The 25,509-nt window shown below is 36.3% G+C and overlaps 1 protein-coding gene across 1 annotated transcript in view; it reads left to right on the top strand.

Moving 5' to 3' along the window:
* The window catches only part of MMP16 (matrix metallopeptidase 16), a 179,935-nt gene that overhangs the window by 126,504 nt on the left and 27,922 nt on the right, over positions 1–25,509 (top strand). Inside the window, exon 6 of the mRNA XM_062568368.1 lies at positions 1,432–1,649. Within this exon, the coding sequence (XP_062424352.1) occupies positions 1,432–1,649 (218 nt within the window). The remainder of the gene's footprint in view (positions 1–1,431; positions 1,650–25,509) is intronic.

A 25,509-nucleotide genomic window follows, 5' to 3' on the forward strand; every position in this document is an offset into this window, starting at 1 on the left:
TAAGTATCAAAAGCCTTAAAATTATGAATGAAATAAATGCCTTCTTTAATTCTATGACAACTATTTGAGGAGTTTAACATTTCTTTAAATGGTTAATCAGTAAAGATTTTTTTTTAAAGTGTACTTATTTTGAACAAGTGTCAGAAATTCAAATGTCATTTTTTTCAGTTTTAGAGTTATCACAATATTCAGAATTCTTCCTGAAGCTTGTCATGCAAACGATGCTTATTTTTTAACTGACAAAATTGGTTGTATATTTAACTGATTCGGAGAGATAGCTAAATAGAGTGAACAAATTGAAATGTTTATCTTGCTTCCAGAAATACTGCTGAACCAGCGGAAACTTTCTATTATTTTGCACATAGAGTATATGACTAGATGTAGTTATAGGTGTGGAAAGGGAAAGACATTTTCGGTACATCGACCGTAAGTCATTCAGTAAGTCGTTAGGATTCTGAACAGCATCTTTCTAGAACGGCCATATGACTTTCAGATTGAGAAATTATGAGTGTGACTGTTATTTTGTCTGTCACCAAACCCTATATATTATGACATAAAATGCATTTGATTGATAGAAGAAAAAATGTTTTAAAACTGCTCTGCAGAGCATTAGCTTTGAGTGGCCTTTTTTAACCAGTTTACCCTTGAATACATTATTTTAATTTCCAGATACCTGACATTGTAAAATTTATAGGAAAATAAAAATAAAAAATAGTTTTAGAATATTCAAGAGAAGATATGAGTTATGATTTTTGTATATGCAGTTACCTAAGATTTAAAATCCAGTTTCAAGAGCTTTTAAACTTAACAAGAGGCATTGTAGAAATCTACAAACCTATGTTTTTTATGCTATGGAATTCGTATTCCTACTCCTTTCACAAGAAACCAGAAAATAAGCATATCACTGATGGACAAGAAGATACTACTTGGCCTGCAAATTAGGCCAATAGGAATTATTGTGTATGCAACGTATTCATGTGTGATTTGAAAGTTGGATGGTAAAACAATGATTTGCAAAGCTATTGACTGGCAACGGTCATATTGGGTACAGTATTTTTTTTTTTCCTATATCTTAAGCAATGGAAAATAACTTTATTCTTACCAAAGCAGACCTTTTGCAGTTGGTGAAGTACATGTTATGAATTAGTTCTCGTCTTAAATATTGGAGGGCTTTGCATCTTGAACCTTGTTCCAATAAAGAAGGAAGACTCTGGATACTGTAAAGTTAATTTGCCTCATTTCTGCTTCGGTTCTCTGGTGCCCACTCATCATTATACCCTTTAACAGCATGGGAAAGGCACATTAGGTCACTTTTTCCATTCCCGTTCTGCAGTAGGTTTTTACACTGCTTACAGAAGGTTCTTGTTGTGTATTTCTTTCTGGAATGCCATTGATGGGCATGCAAGTTACATCCTGCTGCTATTTTTAAAGGTCCACCTGACAAGATCCCACCACCAACAAGACCTCTGCCAACAGTGCCCCCACATCGCTCAATCCCTCCAGCAGACCCACGGAAGAATGACAGACAGCCTAAACCTCCCAGGCCACCCACTGGCGATAAACCTTCCTATCCTGGAGCCAAACCTAACATCTGTGATGGGAACTTCAACACTCTAGCTATTCTTCGCCGGGAAATGTTTGTTTTCAAGGTAGGAGGCCATGAAATTTTCAATGTTACATCAAGTGTCTACAGTTTTACTTTTTTTAAAAAAAAAGCAAAAACTCTCATTCATTATGACTCCACTTTCCCAGCTTTCTCACAGTTAGAAAGTTCAAGAGAGAAATTAAAAAATAAACATACACATGGCTTAAACGTCTAGCAAAGGACTGCAATAATGTTCTATTTGGGGAAAATAACTATGTCAGCAGAAACTATAATGCCTCAAAATGTAAGGGTAAGTAAATGCTGTATGTTATGTAAAGATAAAAAAGCATAAATAAACTCATGAATAGGAGCTAATAGGGATGATTTTGTTGGGAACACAGCCACATTCACATATACTATAGATACTGTGTCTTCAACATACTCTTTTTTGGATGGAGCTATAATTTTAACTTTAAAATCAGATTCATCATTTACAAAGGAAGTTAGTCATTGTGTAGTGGTTGCATTGAAAACACAGCATCTAAGTAAAGGTCTTTACCATAAGAATCTTACTATCAAAGTGCCTGCTTATTTTCATTCATCTTCTACCTCTAAGCTGAAAAATGTAGTATATAAATACATAAATGTAGTATATGCATATATAATATAATATATTATAACATATAAATGTAGTATGTGCAATGAACTGAACTGAACAACCTGGACCAAAAGACAATCTTTTGATAGAAAGACTTCCCTAAGGCTCATGGACATCAAAGCTATCTTAGGAGGATGGTCTACAATATGATTACCAGAAGGTGTTAAATAGTGAAGAATAATTATTATGGAATTATTAATATTTAATCTCTCAAATCTTAAACCAGTTTCCTGACAGGGATTGCTGTGGAAATGTCTAGCAATGAGCAGAAGGATAATATATTGTCTTTTTCTTCATTGATGTGTCAAATTTGATTTAGCAATCAGAAATGTGGGATCTTTGTTTTGTAAAATATACATTGTGATTCTTTTTAACTTCACTGTTGTGCCTAGAAAAGAAGAGCCTTTCACATAAATAGATAATATTTTTTTTCCTTTCAGCAATAGTGGAAGTATAACTGACTCGCAGTGAATTTGTCCCAAAACATGACATTCCCAGGCAATGGCTTTTTGTTGTCCTTTCTTGAAACATTCTGATAGGACTTATTTGTCCCTTCTGTTTATTTTTATGTAATCATTCTCTCCAGGTGCAAGCTCTACAGGCTCATACAGCTGTATGCCAAGCTGTACAAGCCCATATAGGCATGAGCAATAATTTAGCAGTGTTATCCAGGCTTTCACTTTCTTTAGCCTACTTATAAAAAAATATTTACAAATAGTTGTACATGAATTCATTCAAAATTATTGCGCTTCTTTAACAACTCAATGGGCAGGAAATATTTTTCCCATGAATAAGTGAAGATTTTGTCAGCCCTTTTGGGGCTGCCAGCCCTTTTCATTTGAATAGATAGTATCTCTTTAAACAATGGGAGGTCCAGAACCATCAGTTTTCCTATGACTGACACTCAAAGGTTAAGGAAGGATCTAGTTTTCTAACTTGGCATTAAACGGGATATTAAAATACTTACTTCGATCTCATACCATCCACTTCAAGAGCATTAGAACATAGTCTCATTTATTTTAGACATAAATCGATAAATAGCGAAATGTTATCCCACTAATACAGTATTTCCTGTCTAACCAAGTCTATGTTCTTAGATAAATAGATTCACCATCATTACTAACCACTTTTACCTCTTCTGGTTGAAAATGAAAATTGTGTTTACTCCAAAAGTCTTAACGGCTTACTACCTTAGTTCTTAGCTGTACTTAGCTGTATTTACAGCTTACTAGTATGCAAACTGCATTTATGTTTCAAAACTTAAATTGCATTTTGCTCCACATCCCAGTGAGTATGGTAAAACTTTATCAGAGAAAAACAACTAGTAACAGCAGATTTCATATTTGGTCTGACTCTCCAAAATGAAGTCACTACAACTACAAAAGCAAGGTATTGGGAAAAGGAAGAAAACAGTAGTATTGTTTGGATGACTTTTCTTAAGGGTCTCATAGTCCCCTTTGTCTCCTCAGGGGTATCCTGGAGCATGGCTTCATGGCATGTCTTCATGATTTGGGTTAGCATGGTAAGCAAAAGAGTTCACCTAAGGAATATAAGTTCTGACTCTATGGCCTTAAATTCTTAGTTTGAGTATTAATTTTCTAATGAAGATTTTGGTATACTAAAGCAATTTCATTAGCTGGTAATTTCTTTTCTTTTTGGTTGAGGGTTGGGGGACTGTGGAAGTAGAAAGAAAGAGAAGGAATTAAGGAAAGTTAGGGCTTGTTGATATTTTTCTACTTTCCTTTGCAGACTCTCAGGGAGCAGCTTATAAGGAAGAGCTCAGCAAGTTGGACTGTAGCAGGAGCAGTGTGGGTATAAACAGGAATGGGGCCAAATTTAGGCAAAGCATCCAGCAATGGAGGGAGTAATGCTGGAGCTCCTGTGGTCTGAGGCAACAAAAAACAACCTCCTTGCCCTTGGGGCAAACAAGTAAAGACTGAGAAGCAGTGAGCTAGGGCTGAGAGCCAAGTGTAGAGAGGTGGAGAAGGGGAGAGGACTGATAACAGTCCCATACCAGGTGGGAACAATTAAGGAAGAATTATGACCTTCATTGGTCATAATTATTGCTGGGTAGTTCCCAGATGAGTCAAATTAATAAAGTTGGAGGCTAATCAAATGATATCCTTTCCTTTCTGTCTCTTCATCCACAAGCTTGTAATAATTGTGTTATGGCAGGTTTATTCCATATACTCCACATACAAGTTTTGACTTGAAAATAGTTTTTCTTTTTTTTTTTTTTTTTTTTTTTTTATCTCATGGGCCAGTCTTGTACTCGGGTGCTCAACTTGTTTAGATAATCTTTGAAGCTGCTTGGCAGTTTAGCCATAGAACTGAAGAATGTGAGCCTGTTTGAATAATTAAATTTTAATTTAAGCATAAAACTGAAGCACAGAAGGTAACAGTTTGAGATACACTGTGGATTTTCATATTAGATGACAAACAATAATAATTTCAAGAAGATTGCTTTCTCTTTGCTGTTGAGCTATTAGGGTGTACTTAAGTCAGAATTTTCAGAGGCAATTGTTGCTTTCAGTCAAGTTGATGAGCTCTGTGCTTTTACACAATTTGGCACAATGGATATATCTAAGGTAAAACTGAATAACAGTAAACTTGGAGGGGGGAGGAATTACTCATTTCTTTTTATTGTTTTGCCATTACTTAGATAAAGTAACAATCCTAGCAATACTTGATCAAATTTGTATAGCTCAAAAAAAAAAAGGACCTGCCCTTAAATTAGATGCCCCTAAAATGCCACTGCTAGCTATAATGCACAGCAAGCTGTAGAACATAAAAATATTAGTTAAAAATCAGTGTATCATAAATATTAGCTTCAGTTGTCACCAACTGAGATTTTAGAATGTATGAAGGTTGTCTTAATAGAAAGCAGTTTTTTTTAATTGCTGTTATTATTTAAAACGTGCTTGAACTGGTACAAGCAACCATCAGGACAGCAGAATTTGTATGCCAAAATTCATGAGTGCTAATTTTTTATATTAAGATTTCAATTAGCTTCTGTATTTATGCTGAATGCAATTAGTATTTAGCTGTCACTCTCATTTTTAATCTTTTCTCCATCTATTTTCTCCCTCTGTTTAGTTAGAATTCTCCTGGGATATAGAAAATGGTTGAAAAATAGAGAAAAAAACCTGTTTATTTTCTGGGAAGGCTGTGCAAGGAGGTGTGACATTTTCTGCCTGCCTTTAATGGAAAAACATCTCAGACATTGTATAGAACAATCTCTGTGGTATCTGACAATCCTGTCTTCTCTTTAAACCTTCCTGAAAGAATCGTGTTTGAGAGTCTACCTCATCCTTCATGAAAAGGAGCCCCATTGCCAAAGGTCACTAGAAAAGATCTACTAGTAAAGATGTTTGCAACATATATTTCCATTTTCTACCTCTATTCTCTGCCAGTCATGCTACCTTTTCAGTGTTTTGTAGCAAAAAGGAGTTTTGAAGATAATCTAGGATGTCCTATGAGTAAGGGCATTTATGTTAATGTTTTTTTGAATCTATTACATAGTTTAAAAAGTGTTCATGGGGGCAGATCTTGAAGAAGTTGCACAGAATTGGTTCTCTCTTGGAGGATGCAGAGTCACACTTGTTGCTTATTCTGTTATTTTGAGGAGTTATATAGCTTGTCTTTGACTCTTCATGATGATTGTTCCTTGGCAACAAAATTTCCTCTAGCTCTGCTGCAACAATCTGTGTTACTGTTGCTAATGCCCCTTTTCAGTTTCATATACTGTATGTAACAAAATTCTTATTTTTTGGAGCAGGTTACATCTAGAAAAGTACACTACATGTGAGGCATTCCCCCTGCATAATCAGTAAATTAGAGGGACAAGTCGCATCTCTTTGATTATGTGACACTGTTTTTTGCTCCACTGAAGAACATCTTCTAAAGATTGCGTTGGTCCTTTTTACGTTGCTTCATATTAAATCTTTAACAAACCAATGAATGCATCCTATGTAATCTCTACCAGTTTTAATATTCCTGTTAGAAAAGTAACCTGGTTCCTTGAAAAACAGCAGTATTTTTAGCAACTGTAATGTACTAGGTTGTTTGTTATAAAGTAACATAAGTATAAATTTATTTAGCAAAAGAAGGTTGTCCATCAAAAAAGTAGCATTTATAGCTAAGACAAATGTCTTCTGAAATGTTACATTACAGATGGTAGAACAGGGAACCAATTTTAGGAAGGCCTTGACAGTCTGTGTTTTACTGTTTTACAGCAGTTTCTCCTCAACTTGCAGAAATTTGTTTTCTGACTCTTCATCTGCTAAGAACCATTGTAAAAACATTTATGAAGTGCCATACAAACCAAGCCAATTAAGCTGTCATTACCTCTTGGCATTAATTTAGACTGCAGTTGCTTTCGTACCTAGCTGTATAGATGCCATTTAAAATCTCTTTCAGAATTATGTATTCATCTAGAGTATGCTATTAAACACAAATAAAGGATAAAATATCATTTTTTTCAATATATCCTAAAATATTTGGTAAAAATTAGCTATTTAGTAGTAATTAGTAGCCCCAATAAAAAACTATGAGATAAAGGAAAAATGCTAATGATAAAACATAGAAACAAAGCAGCAGCTACAGTATGAAACTTGACTCCATATATTTTTTCAAAGCTCTCCTGGGCTGTTTGTGTAGCTGGCTTTTGTCACATGATGCTGTGAATGGACTGTTAGTTGCAGCCTAGGAAAATTTAGCAGAGGATGCTATGAAGTAGACACTTTGGGATCTGATAGGGAAAAACACTTAGCATCTCAGCTGTAAAATGCTGGGAAGGAGGTCTGAAGTGGTTAGGGGTACAGAGAGCAGGCTCCTTTCTCCTTAGTTTTTATTTCGCTATGTTAGGAAGAACTATCTGATATGATTTGTCTTTTCTGAACCCATTAGTAAGGAGGATAGCTTTAATTCAGGTAACTCGAGTTCTATATGAAAAGGAAGGAGAAAGGCAGCCAAAACTCAGTGGGGTCTATCACAGTAGGCCAAGTCCATCGGATATATAGGACAGGTATGTTAAAAATCGTAGCACTAAAACAAATTGTTGGATGTCAGGAAGGAAATAATGGTGAAATACTGGAAGAGTAAAAATTCATAGTTTGCATTTTGTTGGTAGGCAGATGCTTTTGCTGGTTGCTTCAAAATATTTTTCAAATGTTACTTAAATCTTTCAGTGGTTCTCAACTTGGAAGGGATTTAGCTAACATGTTTCAAAGGTTTAAAATGGAAGGCACAGTCTCTTCATCACTATATGGAAAGTAGTATACTCCATCCAACTGTAGAGAGATTTAGATAAGAGTTTAATCACTTGAGTCATAATTTTACCAGATTAGTCCGGTTAACAATTCTTTCTCCCTCTCACCTTTTAAAAAATTGTCTTAGACCTTATTATGTAGTTTTATGTCATAGAATCATAGAATCAGTAAGGTTGGAAGGGATCTGTGGAGATCATCTAGTCCAACTTCCCTGCTCAAGCAGGGTCACCTAGAGCATGGTAGACAGGGTTGCATCCATGTGGGCCTTGAATATCTCCAGAGAAGGAGACTCCACAGCCTCTCTGGGCAACCTGTTCCAGTGCTCCGGCACTCTCACAGGGAAGAAATTCCTCTGAAAAATCACTGAAAAGATGCTGCTTTTTAGCCTGTCCATCTGAAAGATGGCAATTCAATCAGAGCTATACTTCTCAACTAGCATTTATGTATACATAAGTGCACGTAAATATTAAATATATAAAGGTATAATGAATAATAAGTATAAATTATTAGAGCTTCATTGACCAGAGTGTCAGTGTAATGATATATATGTTATCAAAATACATAAGTAACTTACTGGTCTCTTGAACTGATTAACAGTCTATACTGTCTGACTAATAAAATTACTATTATTCATATACTAACCTTATAACCTCAGCAGGATGTATGACTCAGTGTCTTCAGCAATGCTTTAAATTTGTCAGAAGGAAGAGTATTTCTTTTTCCAAGGAGGCTATATTTTCATTGGCAAATAATGTGGTGCAAAATTATTTGATCAGTAGCAAAGCAGATGGTGCTGAGCTCCTCGCATGTCTATCATATGTGGTTTGGGAGATTTGCTTTCAATTAGACACAGTCTGCCCTCTGAGACTGAACAACCCCACCATAAATGTGGTTCAGATTTTTCTGAAGGGTAGCTTTCCCACAAATGCTGGTTTCTGCGGATGTACCACACAGTTCTTTCATCTAATGCAAGAGATGTTACCATGTTGTTAACATGTCATTTCCCCCTCCATCTTCGATCATATGAAGCTTCACATGCAAAATCCTTGTTTTTAATAATCCTTAATAGCATCCTCATGCTATTTTTGAGTGACATGATGGTACTTGCTGCTTGAAAACAGTCCTTACCCTGAGTTTGTACAATGACCTTTGCAGTATACCGTAGGGAAGAAGGAGTAGATTTAACAGCTGTGTTGAGACATCATCTTGAATTTACTGACTCTTATCCTTCTGAATTTTCTTTTCTCTGAGAGAAAAATGAGAAGAATCCCTGATAGGGTGTCCTTGCCTCTAAAACCACTTTGCCCATGGTGTACCAGCAGTTATGGGTCCGGGAGCCCTCGTCATTCTTCTGACAGGCAGCAAAGAATGTAAAGGGCATTCTGATGCCAGACCTTCTGAATTCCTGCACAAAATTTTGGAACTTTCATCAGGCTGTTGCCCTGTGAGCACTTTGCAACTTGTCCATCCAAATCTTTGACCGTGGACCATGTGATCAAGGTCTCTGAGGCAGTCCTTCAAAACTACTTCATTTGGTGCATGTGGGTGACATAGATGGTATCATTCAGGTATTTGGTCTCTGAACTATGTGAGGCATTGATGAGATCTGAATTCCTTCTATAGACAGGCCCAGGCTGGGCCATATTCATATGACCATATGAATTGTCATAGCTACTGTTCACTTGCCTTGTAGCATTGATGGACCATTGAGGCAGATGTGGACATATACAAGTCTTTGGAACCTGAGTAGTTGTGCCCATGGGTGCTGTAGGATCTAGCTAATGTCATTGCAAAGATGCTATTGATGATCTCTGGGGTGAAACGGCATGGTGATCAAGGCAGGAGCCTGCAGATCGGAAGAAAGCAAATGTCAGTGCTGTCTTGAGAAGAGCAAGAAGGAAGGACCCAGGGAACTACAGGCTGGTCAACTTCACTTTAATTCCCTGGAAGGTAGTGGAGCAAATAATCCTGGAAACCATTTCCAGACACATAAAGGACAAGAAGGTGACTGGGAGTAGACAGCATGGGTTTATGAAGGGGAAGTCATGCCTGACTAACCTGATAGCCTCTTCAATGAGATGACTGTCTTGGTGGAAAAGGGAAGGTCAGTGGATGTAATTTATCTTGACTTTAGTAAAGCATCTGACACTATCTCCCATAATGTCCTCATTGACAAATTGATGTAGTGTGGCCTAGTAAGTAGTCAGTGAGATGGACTGAAAACTGACTGAACTGCCAGGCTTACAGGGCTATAGTCAGTGGCATGAAGTCCAGCTGGAAGCTAGTCATTAATGATGTGTCCCAGTAGTCTGTAGTGGGTCTAAGACTGCTTAACTTCTTTGTTAATGACCTGGATGAAGGGTCAGAGGGCACCCTCAGCATGTTTGCAGATGATACGAAACAGGGAGGAGTGGCTGTTAGCAGATGGTAGTGTAGCCATTCAGAGGAACCTCATGAAGTTCAGAAAAGGGAAGCGCAGAGTCCTGCACCAGACGAGGAATAACTCCATTCACCAATACGTGGTGGCACCAAATGATTGGAGAGCAGCTCTGCAGGAGAAGATCTCAGTGTGCTGGTAGATAGCAACTTGTCCTTGAGGCAGCAATGTGCCCTCATGGCAAAGAAGACCAACAGCTTCCTAGCTGCTTTAGAGGGAGTGTTACCAGCAGGCTGTAGGAGGTGATCCTTCCCATTTACTTAGTCCTCATAAGGCCACAGCTGGAGTGATATGTCTAGTTCTGTGCTCCCCAGTACAACATAGACATGGATTTACTATAGTGAGCCCAGTGAAGGGCTACTAAGATGATTAAGGGACTGGAGCATCTCCTAGATGAGGAGAGGCTTAGAGAGCTGGGAGTATTCAGCCTGGAAAAGACTGCCAGATGATCTTATCAATGTGTATAAATACCTGACAGGGATGGGGGGAGTAGAGAAGATGGAGACAGACTCTTCTCAGTGAGAGGACAAGAGGCAAAAGGCACAAATAGGACTACAGAAAATTTGATTTAAACATAAGAAAAACTATTTTTACTGTAAATCTTCACAAATTGAACACTGGAACAGGTTGTCCAGAGAGGACGTGGAGTCTCAGTCCTTGAAAATGCTCAAAACCTGACTGGGCACAGCCCTGAGCAACCTGCTGTAGCTTGACCCTGCAGCGAAATTGGACAAGGTGATCTCCAGAGGTCCCTTTCAACCTCAGCCACTCTGTGATTAGGTGTAGTAACTGTAATGTGAAGACTAAAAAGGAATAGCATCCCAAAATGTCTGTCAGCTGTTTCCCCACTGTCCTTTCCCCACTGTCCTCCAAGATTCCAAGGGTTAAGAATTTCTTCACATTTTCCTGAATTCTCTGAAATGTGACTGTTTCAGCCTCTTACTTCCCAGTAGCATGTGAGCTACCATTGCTTTTGGGCTACGGCCTTCACAGGCAGTAACTAGCAAGATCTGCTCTGAAGACCATTTAGTGACTGTTATGTCTAGCTCAGGAGTAAGGGCTGGGTGGAGAAGGGAAAGTGTGCTGGCTGCTGCTGCAGTGCTAGCTGGAGAGGCTGCAGGGAGGAGAATGAGTGCCCCTTCTATACCTGTGAGACGAAGTCCTGTCCTGTCTTCTTGACTTCTTCTCAGCTTTCAGGAGAAATTACCCTCTTGTGGGCTGGGCTCTGGGCTAAAACATTTTATTCAGAGCATGTTTGTTTCCTTCTGTTCTCATGATGAGCCATTAATACTCCACAGACTACCCTCCCTATGCCAGAGAGTCTTCACAGATTAAAGATGTATACTTCAGACTCTGCAAGAGTTTTCACACTGAGTTCAGTGAAAGTTGACTGAGTTCAACGAAGTAATCAACCATTCGTATGAACCTACATACAGATGTGGCAGTAGGCTCTGGGATGTTGTTCATAAAGCTTTAGACAGTTAAACATGAATGTTAACAAATTCTTACTTCTAATTTAGTTTAAAACTAATCAAATAGTGAAAAAAGTGAGATAGATATTAGTAAATCATAAGCCAAAATTCCTCAAAATGCTCATTTTGGTAGAGTTAATTTTTTTTTTAATTATATATTGTAATTGATGGACTCTAAAGATCTCTGTTACTCTATACAGAAGAATAAAGTGAGTTTATTTTTTTTATATTCTCAGGGATTTGTAACATTGAAAAAGAAATAGAATTATGACTTTCTCTTACTTCCAGAAAAGTAATCCACAGGATGCTCTGACAAATGATAATGTGTATGCGTTTACTTGTGGATTTAGAATTATTATTGCTGTTAGTCATCAAATGTATCTGTTCCTTTTTTCTCCATCTGATAAAAGATCGAACTGAAATCTAATTGACCATTAATTTAATTGTGCTTTGGATCAGGACAAGTTTCACATAATTTCCAACATAAGAAGTAGGGAACAGTTGGAAGTTCTGCAAAGTGCAATTAAAAAAAAAAGTAAGATGGATTAAGAGTACAGATAAAACATTTAACATGAAAGACTGATAGGGCTGATTTACTTTTTAAAAACAACTCAAGCCTAGACAGAGATTCTTAGTGAAAAAGATGCACACACATAAGCCCTGAGTGAGCATAATCACTTGAATAAGGACTGATAGTATGAACTGATGTTGAAGAGTCAAGTCCTGATTTTTTTCCCATGGTTACAATATTCACTTGTTACAGTTAGAGATTCCTATGACCAAATTATTTTTTTTAACCTGTTATTTTACAATTTTACAATGACAAAATTGACTAATAAAAATACTTAACTGAATACTAGGGTACAAAGGGTATTTAATTTTGTAGAACTTGCTCATTTGCAAAGACTAAATGTTCTTTGAATGAACTGATTAAAAATATTTCATTGGCAAGGAAATAGAAAAAAGTATTATTGACAAAAAATAAATGCAAAATCTCACAGCAAGGAATAATCTAAAGTTACATGGAGGCATATCTTCAATTTTGTACCACCAGCAACTGTTATCTTGTAATACTAACAATTCATTTTAATTGGGGCTACATCCTAATGGAACCGAAGGGAATAATTGCAGAAACACTTCAAGCAAAAGGCTTAATTAAAATTTTGTGTTGTACAAAATTTGGCCTTTCAACTAATAAATGTTTTGGGAAACAATTGGAATGGATTGTAATGTAGGTTTTTTCAAGCAGTGCTGTTGATCAGTCTTGGAAGCTTTTCCTTAATCTTGATTTACAGCTAAAGCCTTATATTCTGGTTGTATCTGTGTGATTTTTTTTTTTTTAATTTACTTCTTTTTTTTGCCCATTCAAGGAATTAAGAACGGACAATGCAGATAATGTGTAGCAGAGATGAAAAAAGATTCAGCTTTTTTTTTTCTGAATTAGTTGTTTTCTGTGCAAGATACTGCACTATTAAGGAGTTGATGTCTTAAATAATTTAGAGCAACATCCATATGTTTCTTCAACAAATCAGTGAAACACCATTATGAAGTTGAAAGCGTTCTGAAATATATACATTATAATAGATATTTGTTAAAATTCTATATTTACTTTGTTTTTATAAGTTACAGCTTGATTATTTTTTGAAGCATTTTCTTCCTGCAAGCTGTGCTTGGCTATAGAATGAAATCTTGGACCAACTGAAATAATGAAAAAAAAAATCACCTTAGCAGAATCAAGATTTTTCCAGTGTTAAAGTCGTAATCATATCTCAGTTGACATGATTATATATTTGGGGTAATGTATATTAGGTAAGATAACCCAAGAAACAGCAGATTAGGTTGTAATATTAAGCATGTGAAAGAACTATTTTCCTATATATACAATATCATCCTGCTTATCCAGACTGTAAGTTGAAATAAGGCAGGCACAATTTTATTTTATGATCAGACACGTGTCCAATGGTGATATCTCCACTGAGGAGAGCAGAGGGTATATTAGGTCAAATAATAATTTGGTAATGATAGAGTTCGACTCTTTCCTCTTCTACGCATGATTGCGTCAGGTATTTGAGCAACTCTCCAGCATTTCTTCTCAATTTTATAATGATGCAGCCTCTACTGATGCTTCAGTGTGGTGTCTGGCTGGCTCTTTAAAAAGCTTGTGGTTTCAGATTGTATACTCCCAGCTTTTATCTGTAATTGCCTTTAATTTGCAATATCACATATTCACTGTTAGTCCTTCACTTTACTCATGATATTATCCCTGCATCAGAGTGACAGTGCAAAGCCAGTTGAATACCTGCCATCTTCATATCTGTGTTGTCATGACCAACGCCACTGTTGGCCGATCTCTGCTGGATGTGGCTTCCCTTCATGGAAACCACCCTTCATGGCTTGTTTTTCCCTCTGGCCACTGCTGTCAGTCCCGATGCCAAGGCACTCCAAGAAAGGTACTATTGGTGCTGCTCACCCATGGATACAGTGGGCACTACAATGTTTACCTAATCCTGCCACTTCCGTGGGAGGTAAGATTTACTGAGCTTACTCAGATTTACTTCTGCATATTTACTTATGCATACTTATACATAGGAGTTCCCTATGTCGTGCCTCCCCCTATTTTCATATATCGACAGGTACTATCACCGTTTATTACTTCATTTATACCCTAAGCAACATGCAAGCTCCAGTTAGCAGCAACATGTATTCTGTTTGTGCTGTGTAACTTTAAAAGTTGGATTTGGTTATGTCTTGGCTGCACATTGTCCTCTGTAGGAGTGCCTTGTGTGGACTTTTGTAAGCCATGTGGTGATTTATGAGCATCCTCTCATTGGTCTCTGGTGTTGATTGGCCCAATCCACTGCCACCAGGAGGAGATACTTTTGCCATAAGTCCCTATTTGTTGCACCCACCTGTGGTTCTGATATGACTTATCACAGCACTGCATCCCCTTTTGATCTCCTCAGAAGAGCCGAGCAATGTGCCGTGCAGGGAAGGCAGGGAAACAGGGTGAGCGGGTAGGGGAGTGCAAGCTCCACTTGCACCAGGGTGTGCATCGGTGCTGCCAGCCTCCTGCAGGCAGTCTATGCCTTTCGTATATTTAGAATTATGCCTAATTGCATATGGATTGTGAAACCATTCAATTTGGCTGCTGTGATTATGTAATTTGAAGGATGTGGTTATTTTGGGTGTTCACAAAGGTAACAGGGTCGTTGTGAGAGTCTCAGATGCAGCGGTTTTCATGGTTGTGCTTCATGTAGAATTCTGTTTGCTTTTTTTGTGTGTATGACATGTACATTGTGGTTTATATCAGGCCATGTTACGTCCCTGTCTGCTGACACCCATGTTACTCTGCAACGTGTAATGCTACTGTTATTAGGACAGTATTGCCTAGTTTTCATTTCCATTTATACTTTGAACATGCTTTTTCTTCTTACTCTCTTGTGAATGCTTTCCTAGTACCATTTCTGTATATATGTACATGGAGAGAAATACAAATATGGAGGAATTTATGGATAACATATGAAATATGAAATTATAGGTGATGTAGACCATGGAGCATATCAATATTAACACAAATGTGTGAAAAATCATCCTAGAGTAAAAAGATCACTGCATAAGGGCAAGGAAACCAGCATGAAAAATGTTTTGAGTACTTCTTACCTATCCTGTGAATCATTAAGTTAACAATTGCTTTTCTATTTCTAATTTGATGTTTTCATACAAGATCAAGAATAGTTTTGTGATAGCTAGTTTTGGTTAACCTTGATGGATACGGTTGGGTGCTCTCTTTTATTTCCCCAGTGAAGGGAGGCTTAGAAACTTCCTGTATGGAAATGATGCTAAATGATCTCCTGACAGGCCATAGTCCAAAATCCACGGGTTTATTCGCATAGGTGAAAATTGTTTATTACTGAGATGATCTTTCTATGCTTTATTTAGACTTTGCTAATCTTCTTGGGCTGCCAGTTTTATCTAAATCAGTTAAAAGAACTAAAAAAGAGTAATTTGCCTGGGGAAGAGAAGACTGAGGGGGGATCTTATCAATGTGTACAAGTACCTGAAGGGAGGGTGTCAAGGGAACGGGGACAAACTCTTTTCAGTTGCCCCGTGTGACAGGACAAGAGGCAATGGGCAGAAATTGAAGCACTAGAAGTTTTCTCTGCACGTGAGGGGGAATTTCTTCCCTGTGAGAGTGACGGAGCACTGGCACAGGTTGCCCAGAGAGGTTGTGGAGTCTCCTTCTCTGGAGATCTTCAAGGCCCCACCTGGATGCAACCCTGTCTACCATGCTGTAGATGACCCTGCTGAGCGGGGGGGGTTAGACTAGATGATCCCCAGAGGCCCCTTCCAACCTTACTGATTCTATGATTCTATGATTCCAAGGCCAAATTCAGAGTACTGCTATTTTCATTCAGCTTTTGTACAGAAGCAGGATCTGATTAGCTCCTAGCAATTCAATAAAAGATATTTGAATCTAGTACATACTTTTACAATAGCTCAGCTGAGTCATCTGGAACAAACCATTTAATCCGTTTGTGTCTCTATTCACCACCTGCAGAATTCTTCTATTCATCTATTTCACAAAAGTATTGTGAAGGAATTAAGCCTTTGGCCAAATTAACATTTATCTATGAGACTTCTTTCAGTGTTTTTCCTGCCTGTGTCTAGAAATTTTAATAAAGCAGATCACACCTTCTCTTGATTTCTTAGTGAACTTTTTTGTTATCTAGAGTCATAGCCACTCCATACAGAACCACTGCTTATATTTGGGGGAAAAATAGAGAAGGGAAATTGTGTTTGCTCTCTTATGGCCTTTTTGTTTTTGTAGAAGTGCCTGAGTCATTGCAGTGAGCCTGATGACTCAGACATATTTGTCGTATCAATTAAAATAGTCTTCTCACCCTTCAGGCAGATAGTGAAGCATCATATTACATATGATAAGGTCAGACAGGTAGAGAAAAAACAATTATTCTGATTTCATTAGACTGGTTGGTTAGATTTACTCAGACAAAGATGAATCTGTCCTAGGCTATTTTCAAATATTCGTATGTGTACTCCTTACAAAGGTATAGTCAATAATTTCAGAGTGATGAGAAAGAAAAAAAAAATCAATTTTTCCCTTTCTTTCTCTTTCTACAAGACATAAGTTACAATGAAAAATATAGGACCAAAGAAAAAAAAAACGCACATAATTTGTTATTTATCTTCTCGTGGCCCAAGATGAATTGCAAGAGAAATGTGGGGGAAAAAAAATCCTTATTTTTTCTATAGGATCTTATGTAGTACACCTGGTCTTCTCCAGAAAGGAGATTTCTATTCTGTTGTCTGTGCTATTATGGGTAAGGCTGTGTAGCGTGGTGATAGGGAGCACTGTACAGGTGGGAACAGAATCTTGAAAACGTTTTTATGCTCATATCCTGTCTAGCGAAATGCAGAGTTTACAAACCTCTTGGCAATTTTATTAAAGGGAAAAAAGGTAGTCGAAGATTCTCAGCAATTTTTTTCTTAATGAAATGTAAAAGAGGCTGTAAAAAGATTGTTTTGTCTGAAGAAAAGTGGAGAGTATGACATTTATTATCAGTAATGACTTGGAGGATGAAGGAAGTTACAAAATGAGTACTATCAAGCTTTCAAATAGGACTGAGGGTCGTGTTTGTCAAATAAAAGCTAGCAAACTCCTTGCAGGAAAGAATTGGTTACTCAGTCTCCCAAAAAGCAACTCAGGAGCACAATGTGTTAGTATAAGAGAAGTACCAAGAGGTAGGTGTTGGTAACTGCAAAACAGATGAGACTGAGTTAAACATTATATTTATCCTGTATCCCATGATATTCCATGTGATTCCATGATGATATGCTGACACAGCCATGAAGAAGACCTACAGGCTCCACTAGAGATCAAAACAGGAGCTTGCCTCCCTCTGCCAAGATAATCCAGTCCAGAGAACAAACAGATCCATGCTGCACCCACACATGCACATGGTCTCAGACTGACATCGCAGCTGAGTAGAGAAAGGAAACTTGTAATGAGCTAAAGGACGTGAATTGGTAGGAGGGTGAGTAACATAGTGATGAATTGGTGGGACCAAAAATTTTGATAGAAAAAAAACCCAATATTTAAATCATTTTCAGAATGTTAAAGATAATTCCTTCTTTTTATAGAATTACACAGCTGTGGAGCTTTTTGGGGCAGTACAACACTGGAAATAATTTTCTATGGCATCTTCATAGAGTTTTCATTTGTTTCAGTCTATCCCTAATAATATAGGCCTTCCCAGAAAGCCAACTTTCATTCCAGTCCTGTTTTACACTACTATTTGTAGAGAGGCAAAGCAGACATCTTCACCTCATATTTGTATGCAGCTAGTCATGAAACCTTTTTGCCCCTTTACATTGTTGCAAAGATGAATCTATCAAGAATCCCTTTCAATACAAAGTTTGAGTTCTACTACATAGGCAGCCATGTGCATTAATGCAAATGATTGCTCATTAAGAAATTTATGCTTTTTACATTTGTGATATTACTTTTTCTGTTTGTATGAGAATATTTGCAGTTTAAATATTACATATTTATAGCATGATCTTGGCAAAACATTTTTTTTCCAAGGCTAGGAGAAAGTCACAAATTTAATGGAGAAAACTTAGTGGTTTTTTTATTTAAAAGTTGCCAATTTTCCTATCTTCTGGTGCTGAATGCACCATTGCTCCATGAACTCATGGAACCCATTGATTTGTTTGTGAACTCTCCATCAGTAGAGACAAGAGAATTAAGTTCAAGGAAATTTACAGCGTCTTTTGTAGGCTCAAAATACAACCACTGCTGGGTACCATAATCAACTGCTCTGTCAAGGCCTAATGTTCATCCTGTGGATGAAATGTGTTGTGCAGTACTTCATGTTCGTATGTCATTACCTACAGAGCACTAGAGGGAATGAGAGCGTTCCAGAGCTTCCTGGCTGCAAGCCCAGATTTGATGTCTTTAGAGTCCTCCGTTGTGTCTCTTTTATGGCTGTCTGTTTGTTCATATTGAATCATCATCATGTGGCAACGGGAATATTTTATGGAGCCTATTGTTTTTAGTTATTTGAACAAAATCATAATAAACAGAAATGTTGACTTCAGGTAGGAAAGGAGAAATCTACCCAAAAGGATTAGAAAAAAAAAATCTAGATGGTCAAGATGAAACAATAATGACAAGATTCTCATACCTGGGTTGCTACCATTAATATGTTTTGGGGCATGTTAGAAAAGTGATAACACTGAGGAGTACCATATTTAGCTGCACCATAGCATATAGTCTTTAATTGTCAGGCTTTATAACTCAAGCAGGTAAGCTGCACAAGTTCTTGCATGAAAGGCTTTCTAGAAAGAGCCAAACACTCTCGGAAGCGCGTGATAGTAGGTGGCAGGTTTCTGCATCAGGCCCATAGGAACCCATTATATTAGGGGTCTCTGAGACTGCTGAATTGCATGTATGATATGAGATCTAGTGTTGTCTAGCCACTAGTAATGACCAAAGGTATTCTGCATGACAGTGTTCCCCTGAACTGAAAGCATTCTACAGATACTCACAGTTTTGGACTACAGAATCTTTCTGAAAGGTTAATGTATACAAAAGAGGAAAAGAAATGTATAAATGCCATTGCTACTGTCTATACAAGAAAAATAAATAGATAAGATAGATGAGTATATATCCAAATATATTATAAAAAGCTGACATAAAATATATTATAAAAAGTTTCATTTGATACTGAAATGATGGGATACATATTTGAATAAGCTGAAAGAATGAAAAACAAGCTTTTTCTAAAGACAACAGACCTGTAACAAAGGGAAGATAAACTGTTTGAAAATTAAATATTAATAAAACATACACCTAAATTTTTGTTAATGAACTACTTCTCTTGAATACCAAATGCTAATGGCAATCTTAAGAAATGTTTTAATTTAGAATGAAATCATTCATGTGGAGCAACTAAAATTTGATATTTTTTGAAATATATAGAAGATATTTTAATAAAACCTATTTTCATCTGTATTGGAGAAGGCTAACAATAATCATACAGTTAGTTACTGCACTTCAGCTAAGAAGAGACATTGAAGAGCCAAGGTTTAATTGTGGTACCTCTTTCAAAAGAAAACCTGTAACCGTGGTTGTGGATGCCTCTGAAAATAGGCTACACTCGTTTAAATGGGTAATTTCTCTTGGCAATCTGTATGAGAAGTGGAAAGTCTCTTTCCTTTAAGAAAAGAATTTAATGGTCTCTCTTTGTACACTTTTTTATTGTACAAAGTGTAAGATCTCCTTGTAAGAGTTTTTTTTTTTTTTTTTTTTTTTTGTTTGTTTGTTTGTTTGTTTGTATCGTATACTTATCCAGCATTCAAGGAAGCTCACAAAGCAGCTGGATACTTATAGTTAACCAAATAGAGGTCTAAAATCCTGTGTGCATAGCAAATAACCAAACTGCATAATGTACTTTGCCGAATATTCTGCTATATTTTGTTTAGGAAGCAGTAATTAGTACCTCTTCAGGAAGAAGCTCACAGTACTGTAGTTTCATTTTTTTATATTTATCTTAAATTATGCAAAATAGCTAGAAAAATTTCAGTATAATATGCACAGAATATACTTCGTAGTCAAATCCTATCTCTTTTTCTTAAAAAAATTAATAGTTTTGTAACTGTTTTGTGTTATTGACTGTAGACAAAATAACACCTTTCTGAAATAATTGAACAAAGAATATTGTCTTTCAGATGAGAAAAATATACCACCAAAAAGTGGTTTACAGAATCTAGTCTAAATATGAGTGGGTGTTTTTGACAGCTTGTTGAAGAACTATAATTCTTCTAGAATTGACTGTCAGGTATTTCATTTATTCTTTGTATATTGGTAATAAAATCAGAAGTTCTGGACAAAGGTTACGATATTGAGCTTTTCACAGTTGTCATACAGTGAAAAACATAAGAATTATACCTTTTCCTTTATTTTGGAATCTAAGGCTTTAGTAAAGAATACTAACGTTTTGTCCAATTCTCTATAAAACAAATGAGTCTACCCTACCTTTTTTAAATTAAATGAAATGTAGGTGCCATGTAAAGGTATTGCAAATGAATGAAGTGAACCGGAGATGAACAAATGATTGCTCCTGTGTGATGACGTAAAATGATCGCCTAGCCTTTTCTGAGAATTTAATATAGAGGCTTATCTTTAAAAATATTATTATTTATTATTGCTCTAAAGAAAAAAAATCTGCCTGATGAAAAAACTCCCTCTTAACAGACAGTCTAGGTAACACTGTATCAGCTGAATGTTTATCAAAGGGAGAGTCCGTTGCTAAATTCATGGGTGTGTGCAATTTCTTTATATTTTGACAGTCACAGCAGAATGTCAGTTTTGCTAATTTTCGCTTTACAATCATTAGAGAGGAAGTTTTCCTTTCTGTTTGTTTTTGTGTGTGTGGTTTTTCTAAGACTGTAAGTGGTATCCTGATGTTTTCCAGCTTTAGAATCTAGTCCTTACTTTGATGAGGAAATTCATACTTATGTAAGATAAAAGATATTACAGAAGACTACACTGTATTTTTGCTGACTATTTCTAGGAATGGAATCTGTGTCTGTTCACCACCTTAAGCACAAATGAGTGATGTTGATAGCTAACTAGTGTTTTTTTTTCCCCAAGTCATGTACCACTCAGGTAGGCAAATAATGAAAAAAGTCAGAATTCTGACTCAGTGAAGAAAAGATCTCCATTTTACCAGATGAAAAGAAAATTAATCAAATGACTACGAATAACAAACAAAAGCCGCAAAGTATAAAATGCAAATGATATAAAAAGTGCCTTTACTGTGGAATATCCTTTATTTTCATTCCAAAGAGTTTTCTTTATAGCCATGTAATCTCATGCTTTGTGTTTCCAAAACACTTGCTTTCAGACTGAAATTCTTATTTTTATTAGAAAATTGAATTTCTTTTACTTTCTACTATTCTTTAAGCAAGTGGTAATACCTGATAATTCACTAAAACTTCTTTTAATTAAAAAAAAATCTGCTTGATGTAGGATCCAGTATCTGTGAGTGATCCTACCCACAGAGATGGGAAAATTCAAGATGACTTTGGTAAAAATGAGCTTTGAGGCACTTTAACAAGTCTCTCTGTTGGAATCCAGTGACAGTAATTGTTACTTCATTATATAGTGTGACAAAGTCTTCATTTTTCTCAACTCTCCTGCATGTTACTAAGACCTGAGCACAAAAGTGTTTTGAATATGAGAAAACTGTGAGTGCAGATACATGAAATAGGATGAAGACCAAGTTAGGGTATGAAAAAACAAGACAAATAAAAGAGACAAGTAGAAAAAAGCCTGAGCGAAAGGTAGGGGTTAATGTTAAGGCAAGTAGGTGAATCAGTGTGTAAGGAAACAAGAGCAAGAGGAAGCAAGAAAGATATTCAGAAAAGAGGAGATATGTGTGAGAGAGGAAGAGCTTGAAAGTAGAAAGTAAATAGAGACTACTGGGGAGAGGAAAGTGTGCAAACAGGATAGGTTTCTACTTCAAGCAAAGAGAGCGCCCATCTTCCATGACAAAAGTATGCATTAGAGAACAAGTAAAAAGAGAAGAAAGCTTATAGTAAAACAAGAAATTCAAAAGGTAAAGGCAAACAAATTTACATTTTGGATCAAGCATTGTATATCAGTAGAAGTAGGAAAACTTGAATGCAGCTGAAAGTATTTTATTGAAATTACTATAAAAAAGGAGAGATTTCAGAGGGATTACTAATGTTTTGGCTAATACACTATGCTTTAGAACTTGATGTAGAATATAAAAGAGGTATTTTTACTGCAGCCTCAGTTCCTTTTTTTGCAGCCAGTCTTCCTGGTGTATAAAGCAGAATCAGCTATAAAGCCTTTGGATGGTCAAGAGTGTCTATTACATTTATGGCTTATTTAGAGTTCATGAAAGAGATATATACAACAGATTAAAAATGCGGGGGGAAAAGGGGTTTCTTTTGTGAAGAAAAGCCAGTCAAAGTGTATATAGTCCTTTGTCCCCTTTGGAAAAAAAAATGGCCTTTTTCCTTTTTTTTCCCAAATTTTTAACCCTAGTTTCTTGATCTATGATGCTCTTTTTAAAAGCACAGCAAGAAATTTCAGCAGGAGTAATGAAAAATCTGAAATGAGTGAAAGATGCTGCTCATTTTAATAGCTAGAGCTCAGAAGATGGAGCTAAGAAGAAGGAAGATTGTAACATAAACACAGTCATTTTTGAGTAGTGTGACATTCCTTCTTGCCTTGTCATTAAAAAATAAATAAATAAAAGAGTAGATACTAGAAAAACATATATACTTAACAAATTTCTTAGATAAAAATTACTCAGTAAATTTTCTGCTGGAAAATAATTTATGCAAATGAAATTTTCATCTCAACGGGCTAGCTGAAGATAAGACACTTTTAATCAGGTACAGCATAGTACTTCCCATAGACAGCAAACAGTAAATTTACCTAATTTTTTACTTACCCCTATCCCAAGGCATAACAGGCAGCTCATTGGCTTGTAGTGTTAGATTAGCATAAATACCTTTCCAGGAATAAGTTCATAGCAAACAATGGCTTTAATGGTTTGGAAGAGTTGGGTTAGTTGCTGCTGATAAACAGTAACTGACAGCAGTTGGTAAGTTGCGTCAAGGAAGTACAGTCCTTGCTTGGGAGCGTAGAGAAGTGAAAGTGGAGGATTTGATTTTGCATCTGTTCTGTCTGGAATCCAATGAGTTGGTCTCCTCTCCAACAAAAAGACCAGGATCTCATTATAAGAGATCTGAGGATTTCTTGAACAGCGTTAAATGGTCTCATGATGGTTCTTGGACCATATATTTACCCTGATATGACTATGCTGTTGTCTCATTTAGGAAGGATGAATTGTTTCTACCAGTTCAAATAAGTAATCTGCAATCATTATACATCTATTTGTTAAGGATCAGATAATAGTTCTTCATAGTTTTAAAGGAACCTTATTAATGTAAATCTGCTTAGTAATAAGATGAGCTAAAGTGTGTGCCAATAGAATAGCACATTCAGTTAATTGTTCCCTAGAAGGAGCTCCATTGCTTGCACACGTTTAACGTCAGAGTCTGACTGCAGTCTCACTAGAACCAATTGCTTTTTGCTGTGAAATTAAGTAGGAACTGAAGTAGGGCTAATATTTCTTTGCAAGCGTTACATTAAAAAATGAAAGGGAAAGGGATACAAGTCAGACAAGAAAAACAATTTCAATATTCATTCTCACAGCTGAATTGTTCCTTTATTTTTCTTAATTTAAATCCTCTAGACTTTTACTCTTTCTTCTGTTCATGAAAATTATTTTGCAAAATAGGTGCTGAAAAATATTTAATTCTCTTTTCCTATTCTATGCATTGGTGCCCTTTAAGTTGAGCAATATAAGTTCTAATTTGGAATGTTGAAGATGGATGCTATTAAAGAAATAGCAAAATTCCCCAGATGAGTAGGAACAAAGCTTTTAATCTCACATGCTGCTGGCCCAATATTACCATTGCTGTGATCTACGGGTGAAATTCATATGAACTTCAGTCAAAGCAGGCCAATATCCATGAGGAAGTAAACATGAGAAGATACCTTCTGAGATTAGGTTAAGATTTTCACCAGAATATTTCTAATTTAAGTTGTTTACTTAAGAACAGCTTTCATTCCCCAAATTCAAGAAGTTTCTTAACAATCTCATAAAGACATGTAGTAAAGAAGCTTTATTCTGTCTTAAATCATAATCTTTGAAATATAGTCTCTGCAGGTTCTGTCTTCCAGGTAGTTTCTCTGTTTAAAATTGGAACTCTTTTTTATCTGTAAGAGAAGAATTTAAAGTGAGTAAATAGCATACTTTACTGTTTGCAGTGAGTTGCTCTTGCAACTTTCAGATAAAAAAAAAAAATAGAAGGATCCTCATTTGTGTGGATTTTTCTGTCTGTCACACCCACTCGTTGTAACTTCGGGATCTGTTTGATCTTCCACTGGCAGAGGCTTGCTTTGCACGTGGTGAAAGTTGGATTATAGAATATGACTAAATCTGAAGCCTTGATGTGTTCTGTCAATAATATTAAGCTACAGTATTAATTGCAATTGAGAATTTAATTAACATTGATTTTGAACAGAGGTATTATATTTTCCTTTTTACAGAAAACTAAATAGGATAAGCAGTGATATCTATGGAATCTAACCATAGTAAAACCTATTTCTAACAGCTGTAGATATTCACTATTTCAGTTTTGCATCTCATTCCATTTTTTCTGATGGAGAAACTCCCCTAATAGCACTGCACACTTTGATATCAAGTCAGAGTACTGTTGACCCAGAGGAGCTCCTACAGAAGTGTGCTCCGTACGATATGAGTCCATACCATGAAGTACTTGTGGTTTCACTCATTTTTATAATCGTAGTCAAAATATTATTATTTACTTTTGTGGTATATCCTTCTTTTTTACCTATCCCACTGTCTACCTTAAATCTTTTTCTTCCTTACGAGTTTTGCATAGTGGTTTTTAATGTTCTCTGTAAAACCAGCACAAGAACTAATTATTTCTTAAAATCAACCTAATTTTAATTTCCAATAGATATGAAAGTTACTACTCAGAAAGAATCTTTTTTTTTTTTTTTCTTCTTTTTAACTCTTTGTTCAGCTTCCAGAATATCTACTACATTGTACAGCCTTTCCATTATTAGGGATATAATCTGGAACTATGAGTATGGGTGCTGTATGTAGTTACAGGATTGTTAGATGGAGTTCATAAAGTATGAAAATAAAGAGCAGAGCTCTACAGATTTTACAGCACATTAATATTTCACATTTGGCAATGGTTATTGGTCAAGGGGAGAGGGAGAAAATGAGGTGCTGAGAGAAAAAAATGCTCCTTTTGACTGAAAATTCTACTATATTTTTCATTATGGATGAATTGAAATATCTGAAGATTGTTTTTAATTTTCCTAGCCATCAGCGGTGTACCTAAAGGACTCTGAAGAACGTGTAGGGTGAGAATAAATGCATAAATTGAAATTAAGTATTCCTAGTAATACAGATTTAAAAGTTCAT

Source organism: Rhea pennata, chromosome 2, assembly GCF_028389875.1.
Source record: "Rhea pennata isolate bPtePen1 chromosome 2, bPtePen1.pri, whole genome shotgun sequence".
NCBI lineage: Eukaryota > Metazoa > Chordata > Aves > Rheiformes > Rheidae > Rhea > Rhea pennata.